This window comes from Numida meleagris, chromosome 19 (genome assembly GCF_002078875.1).
Source record: "Numida meleagris isolate 19003 breed g44 Domestic line chromosome 19, NumMel1.0, whole genome shotgun sequence".
NCBI classification, from domain to species: Eukaryota; Metazoa; Chordata; class Aves; order Galliformes; family Numididae; genus Numida; species Numida meleagris.
In genome coordinates this window covers 10074304-10081267 of record NC_034427.1, presented here as the reverse complement: position 1 = coordinate 10081267, position 6964 = coordinate 10074304, and the positions used below count along the sequence as shown (strand labels likewise).

General features: G+C 59.8%; 1 protein-coding gene across 2 annotated transcripts; it reads right to left on the bottom strand.

Annotated features, from left to right (window-relative positions):
- Nucleotides 2039–6936, bottom strand: LOC110408380. 2 transcript variants are annotated; one of them, XM_021417004.1, is made up of 4 exons: nucleotides 5471–6936; nucleotides 5221–5369; nucleotides 4863–4985; nucleotides 2039–4247 (listed from the first exon to the last, which is right to left on the bottom strand). In XM_021417004.1, the coding sequence occupies exons 2-4, from the start codon at nucleotides 5279–5281 to the stop codon at nucleotides 3454–3456; spliced, it is 978 nt and encodes a 325-aa protein (XP_021272679.1). In that variant the 5' UTR covers nucleotides 5282–5369; nucleotides 5471–6936; the 3' UTR covers nucleotides 2039–3453. The 2 variants fall into 2 exon arrangements, with proteins under 2 accessions (XP_021272679.1, XP_021272680.1); XM_021417005.1 differs by having other exon boundaries at nucleotides 2039–4273; nucleotides 4863–6936.

The window sequence follows — 6964 nt, the reverse complement described above, 5'->3', positions numbered from 1 at the left end:
GCCGTGCCCCCCCGCTCCCCGAGGAGGGGCCCCCGGCGGCGCTGCGGGATCGGGGCTGCCCGCACGGCCCCGCCGCCCCGCGCACAGACAGCGCCGTCGGATCGAATGCGTCTTAAAACCCCAACGCGCGGCTTTCGCCGTGCGGGAGACGGAGCGGTTCGCGGATCCGCCAGAATCTCTGGACGGGGGACGGGGAACCGCAAGGCAGGAAGGAGAGAGATGCTCGCAATTATCATCCGGCCAAACCCTTCCAGCATATTGCAGCCATAGCAACAGAGATGGGCTGTCCCAGCCGGAGTCTGCAGTGCAATAAAGGGAGAGAGAGGGACGCAGGGAAAGAAAGAGCCGTGCGTTGCGCTGGGCAATTTCCGAAGGGGTTGGCACAAACAAACAGCAACTGGAAGCAACTGGAGCCAATCCCCCCGCTCCCTTTGTAATGCTTTCTGACACAGATTCCCTCTCCGCGGCTGACTTTGCAAGTTTCCCCATCCTCTCCCCTCCGCGCACGGCTTCTCTTCATGTGACTGAATTATACACGAGAGGAGGGGACGTGCTGGAAATTCTGGCAAAAAAAAAAAAAAAAAAGGGAGGAAAAAGGTGCAGATCTGTGCAGCCGCCTTCGGGGCCCCCTCCTGTGTGCGACGGGACCGGGTCCTGGGTCAGCAGTGGGAGAGCATCTGGATTCTGGAACTGCTGAGATCAGGGCTCTGATGGGGTGGGCAGGGGGCAGGGGGGGGCAGAGGGGGGCAGCCCGACTGTGCCTGCCGCATTCCCGCGGTGAGCACAAGGCCACGTCCCCTCCACCAGCGGCTGCTGCTGTCCCAGCACGCAGCACACACGAGGATGGAAGGAGACGCTTTCGCTTCCCCTCAGAAATGTCTTATTTAGGGCCTAGGAAAAAAAAAATACGTATGCAAATCTTGCAGGGATGGGCCTAGGAGGCTCTAAGCAACCTCTCCCCTTCCCCCATTTCTGTAGTTGAATCAGGGCAGCCAAGCGCCGAGCAGCAGTGGGACGGAACCGCAGCTCTGGATGGGCACGGGGGCTGCGGGATGGGGAGCGGGCGCACAGAGGGGACGCGGGCGTGCAGGGAAGGAGAGCTCCCGCTCCTGCAGCCGGGTGGGAGGAGCGAGCTGTCACTTTTTGGTGCTGGGCAAGCCCAGCATCGCTGTCGCAGGATCTCTGCCTGTGCTGCGATGAGTCAGGTTCAGCGCTGCCACGCGTTCCTCCCACCCGCCCGTGTCCCGCTGCACGCTGAGGGATGAGCGCGTGGGTGCTCCGCGGGGCTCAGGGTGCTGAGGGGCTGTGCTGTGCCGAGCGGGGGGCAGCGGTCGCCGGGACACGGACACGTCCCCAGGCTGCGTCCCACCTCCTCCTGCAGACAATGAGCCCCTGCCCTGCTTCCCGAGTGGCGGCAGAACAAATAAAGCGTGCACCATATGGTGCCAAGCCCCGATGGAAATGGGGCCAAACCCAGGACGTAGGGGGGTGGCAGCCTCCATCCCCGTGCTGCGAGCTCCAGGTGAGGCCGCGTTTTGGGTGAGCCCCGCTGGAGCGGCTCCCGCCACCCCCCTCAGCAAGGCACAGCTCCCTTTTCCAGCCTTGTCCCACGTGTCCCCTCCCCACCAGCAGCACAGCACCCAGAGCTGCCCACAGGGGATGGGGTGGCAATGTGGGTAACCACCAGACCAGCACTGGGCCTGCCAGGAGGTGACACCCCGCTCCCTGCCATGGGACAGCATGCAACCCTGGTGGCTGGGCACCCAGCAGTCCCCCTGGCTCTGACAGACCTTCAGTGGGCTTAGCAAATGGCTGCACACCCTGGGACCCCCGTGGGCTGAGCCGGGCGGTGCTTGTGCTTCCACCCGCACGCGCCCCATTCCCACCGCAATGGCCGCAGAGAGAAGCGCTTGGCCGCCCTCCAGGCTGACCTGAATCAAAATTTGGATCTGAAGGTTTTGCAGCCATGGGGTTCGACTCTTTCCCTTGCTAATGTGAGCGGATCATTTGCACCTGAGTCATGCTGATGAGAATCGACTAAGTTGTGCAAGCAAAGGAGTTTATTGAATCATACGGAAAACTGCTGGGGCGATAGCGATCGGGCAGGGCCAGGAACAGCACACAGCCCTCCCCATTGCCCTCCCATCGGAGGGGGCTGTGCAGGGGCTCACAGAGCTGCCCCAGCTCCCAGCAAGGCATCGGCCCTGGGGAGCGCTCTGCAGTGATTTCACCTGCGGGCGTGAAGCAGATGTGAGTTCCGTTGTGTTCTGTTCTGATTTGTTGGGGCAATGTGATTACGTATTGCCCATGTCACAGGCACCGGGAAGGCAGAGCTGCCCTGTCCCGCACAGCCCAGCTCCCAGGGAGCCCCACGGAGGGTCCCTGCTGCGATGCTGCCCCGGGTGAGGACACCCACACTCGTCCCGGCCGCAGCTCTCCCCCTGCTGACTCACTGTCCCTCCACTTGTTGATAAACAGAAAAAAAACCGTACAATGGAAGCATTGAAGTTGTGCGGCTGGGCAAAGAGCACAGCGGCACCGAGTCAGACGGGGAACCTCGGTGTCATTGCCTGCTGTGTTATTTCAGATGCGGGAATAGGCCGGGACAGGGACAACCTGCAAGGCACAGGGCTGGGCCTGCGTTTTTGGACATCCCCAGGGCTCTGCAGGCACAGCGGTGCTGCGGACAGTGGGTTTGCACCCAGCGCTGTGCCCAGGGCCCACGCCTGCAGGAGGTGTGTGCAGGATCGGGCCCGGAGCAATCTGTTCAGCTAGAAGTGGGCGGTAAATGAACGGGAACGGGAGAACATCTCCCTGCCAGCCCCAAAGTGGGGAGCGGAGCTCGGAGCCGCTGAGAAGGCTCAAGCCCTCTGTGCCATTTCATCGCTGCTGCTCTGCGTCGGATTTCCCAGGAGCCCTGCAGCCTCGGCCTCATTAATTATGCAAATGAAAAGGTGTTGCCAAGGCGCCGTCCCTAGGTAGGGTCCCCGTGGCCAAGGCCAGCTCCGGAGCTGCCGGCCGCTGCCCCTCGCTCGGGCCAGCAAGGTCCGGGAGCACATCAGGCAGGATGGATGTTTGCAATAATTATCCAGTCATCCCCTTCAAGTGTACTGCAGCCATAGCAACAGACAGATGTTCTGTCCCAGCCAGAGTCCGCAGCGAGCTGGGGAGAGAAGCACAAAAATTAACCCGTTGAGGCCCAGCGTGATGCAGAATCCTCATTATCCTGGGACCAGGGCGACCTCCGGCACCTCTGGGAAAACACCAAGAAATCAGGCAAAAAAAAAAAAAAACCAACCATTCACCCCTACGAAAAAAGAAATAATCATTGCCCTAGTGCCCGCTCAGCCGCTGTCTTGCTGGAGCTGGGAGGAAGGAGCAGCATCCCATCCCATGGGGCTCGCCCAGCACCCGGCTCACGCTGCAATGAGCCATGCAGAGGAGCATCCTCCGTCAGTTAACGGCTTTGTCCGAGCATTTCGGTGCGAGGAGGTGGGATAGGGGCGGGCTGGAACATGGCTGGCAGCTAGTGCCCGGCTGTCCCACAGTGCCCTGACCCCGGAGCACTATGGGCAAAGCCCCCTCCAGATGTCTGCAGCTGCAGCTGCTGCCGGAGCGCACCCACAGTGCGGATTTCAGCAGAGGACAATGGGAACGGGGGAGGACAGCCCACGCAGATGTGCCTATAGAGGAACGAATGACACCTAGAGGGAAGGAGAGCCGCTCCTCCGGGCTGGGCGGGCAAAACCCACATCCCTCCACGGCTCTGAGGTCATGGGAACACAGTTTCACTTCCCAAACCGCACAACTGTTTTCAATGCACATTATGTTCCTGCCACGCTGGTGACGAGAACACCCCGCACCTGTCCCCTCAAGGTCTGCTCGCACCAGGTCCACGCAGCCTCTCCCGGACATCTCCTCCTGGCTGGGGTTTTCCTTCTTTCTCCTGAAGGACAAAGAGGAGAGCAGCAAACGTGCTGCCCCTGAGGTGCAGAGCTGTGTGCAGAGTGTGGGCAGGTGCCACCCGACGTCCCCACGCAGTGCTGGGACGTGACGCAGCCCCGAGCTGCAGCCCCTGCCTGCTCTGCCCCGGCACCGGGCGGGTCCCTCAGTCCTACCCAAAACTGCTGCACTCCTTCTTCTGTCTTTTTTCTCTTTTCCTTTTTTTTTTTTCTTCTTTCTTTCTTTTTTTCCCCCCGAGCACATCAATTGAGCACTCGCATGGTCCGATTCCCAGAGCTCTGAAGCTGGAGTAAGAGGGTGGGAGCAGCACCTGTTATTCCCACAAATCCCAATTCAATCTGCAGCTCCTGCTCCTCCGCTTGCCCCGGTCCCAGGCAGGAGACACCAAATAATGTTTTGGTGCTGTGACACGGACAGAAATTCAACGGGCTCCAGAAGGAATTTGCGCTCTGTGCAGGCTACCCTTAGCTGTTTTGACTTATTATCTGACCTGGATCTAAATTAGGTTTTGATTAAAGTCAGGAATAGTTTCTTCTTGGAAAAACCTCGCAGTTGGCGCTACTGGAGAACGAGAGCTGCCACGTGAGGCAGGGATGTCCCAGGGGCGATCCCAGGGAGCTGCTGCCGTGCTTCGTTAGCACCTTGCAGTGCCAAGCACGGATTTACACCACCGGATCCTTCCTAGTCATCCAATATGGCGCTGTAGATTGGTTCTCTTCCCTTCCCATGTCCATCTCCTGATGGCCCACAAACCTCCCCCTCTCCGCATCCACCTCTGCTTTGCGGCTCCCACGAAGGGAGCTGCCCAGTTGCCCAGGCTACCGCTGGCTTGTGACATTTGTTTCAAAATACCACTAATCCCCCCGCGATTATTTGTTCCAAAACATCACGGTGCCCACCTGGCCGGCGCGGTGCGGTGCCGCGTGGATCGGGGCTGTGTGCCGGAGCGGAGGGGAACGCAGGAAGCGATGGGATATCGCGGGGCTGGATCCGTCCGCACACAGCGCTGTGCCGCCCCGGCCCTGATAAACATCAGCACTTCAAAGGAAGGCCGGAGTGCCACGGTGAGGAACGAAATAGCCACAAAGGAAGCATCATCCTGGCTCCTGACAATCGGTTTCAGGCTTATCCCTTGCAGCACGCATGTCTATCTCCCCATTTCTTTTCCTGAAGTCCGCCCTTTCATGTGCCCCTTCTCCAAACAGGGACCCTCACGCTCCTACCTCAAGGAGAGACCTCAGGGCTCACGCTGCTCACCTTCCCCACGTGCTCCCTGCGCCGCAGAACCCCACTGCATCCCGCCGTGCCCATCTCCCATTTCAGCCAAACCGCCTTCGTGTTTCCAGCAGAGTATTTTCTGGGTGTTACCACCGCTAATTCCCGATGCCCTCGTTTTTATGTCTCTCCTGGTGAGAGAATAATCATAAACCAACACGACAGCCCACAGCCTAGGGTACCCTGCGTGGCAAAGCTTTACAAAGAGAAGCGATGCCCACTTCTTACTTACTGGCAACTTTCAGAGTGCGAGCAGCCCCGGACCGGGCGTTATCATGTGTTCGTGTGCAAAGGAGCACACAGCAGATCCCCTGTGCTCAACAACAGTGTCTGTCATCCAGAACCGAGAGCCTGAATGCCAGTGCCACCAAACACACTTTCTTCTTCTTTTTTTTTTTTTTTTTTCCCCTTCTATTTTTAAGGACAAGAGTGGCCTCAATTTCATGCATTATGAACTGGCATGTCATGAGATTACCCGTGCGGTGCAAGTTAAAGCCTTTTTGGATCCGTGCTGGATTGGGACCCAAAACAGTGAGCTGAGCACCGAGCTCATCTGCAAGGGGTCCTCCCAGAACTCCATGCAGACGATGGCAGTTTTCAGGTACTCCCATGGACGGTGCCTCCAATGCACTCCTTCCTGCTCCCGCCATGGCACTGCCCTGCCCACACACCGCCCCATCCTGCACTGCTGGAGCCAACACTGAGCAGCACCTCCCGTGGTCGGGAGGGTGTCAGTTCATCACTGGGGATAACAGAATGGGAAATGGTCCCTGCCCCGAGCCGTGCCCGCAGGACACCCATGCACTGAACCCGACCTCGCCTTTGCGAGGAAGTTGGCCACTGATCCCAACCATGCTGAGTATTTTTCTCTTTTCTGTCATTTCCACCCCTCCCCAACTGCTCCTTGCAGCTGTCCCCTGAGAAAGCCGTGCTTCCACGGCTGACCGAGGCTTGAAAGGATGTCCATCTTATTTTTAGTGGTCAGCAAAAATACTGCAGCGTGTGAGCAAGTTCCTTGAGGCACCCTGTGCTATGTGCCTTTGGGTAGAAAATCCCAAACTGGGACTTCCTGCACTCCCCCTGTCCCTCTCCATCAGTGTCACGCCGGGCTCTGCGCAACCTGGACGGTGGCACTGGGAAACTGCTGAGAGCCGACCGCAGATCTAACGGGGTAGAAAGGCTCAACGTGATTCACAATGGCGCATTTCAACCATTAATTTCAAGGCTTCCGCGTGACAGACGGCACCTTGCTGTCACCGCACCACCTCTGGCGTGGCTAACCCAACTGTCACCTCGGGGATGTGTCGGACGGGCACGGGATGAGGGCAGCAGGCGGCCGAGAGCCCCCGCCTGCACCTCTGTGCCTGCGTCAGCTCCCTTTTCCAGGCTCACGTCCTGCTCCCACCTCCTCTGCTCAGCCGTACTTCTGCTGGCACGGGGCAGGAGCGTGCCACTGCCGCATACTGGCACGGCACGCAGGCGTGGCAACGACGGGCAGACACGGAGCACACACCTGGCACCACGAGAAACACGGCCCACGCGTGGCACCGCGTGAGAAATAACCGGGACCGAGCACCCCGTTTGCCCCCGGTGCCGGCGGAGCGCTGCCACCACCAGAGACCCCCGGGGGGAAAGGAGCGAGCAGGGACGGAGCCAGCGCGTGCGGGGCCGGGGGACACCGCGGGGCAGCGCCGGGACCATCCCGCCGCGGGGACCCGGCCGGGCC

Excerpts from the sequence above, each read along its gene's own strand:
- LOC110408380 (XM_021417004.1), bottom strand. The coding sequence starts at position 5,281 with ATGGGAGATGGGCACGGCGGGATGCAGTGGGGTTCTGCGGCGCAGGGA. Across the intron at positions 4,986-5,220 it reads GCAGGGAGCACGTGGGGAAG|GGCCGGGGCGGCACAGCGCT; the intron begins GTGAGCAGCGTG and ends GATGTTTATCAG. Across the intron at positions 4,248-4,862 it reads CACCGCACCGCGCCGGCCAG|CTTCAGAGCTCTGGGAATCG; the intron begins GTGGGCACCGTG and ends CTCTTACTCCAG.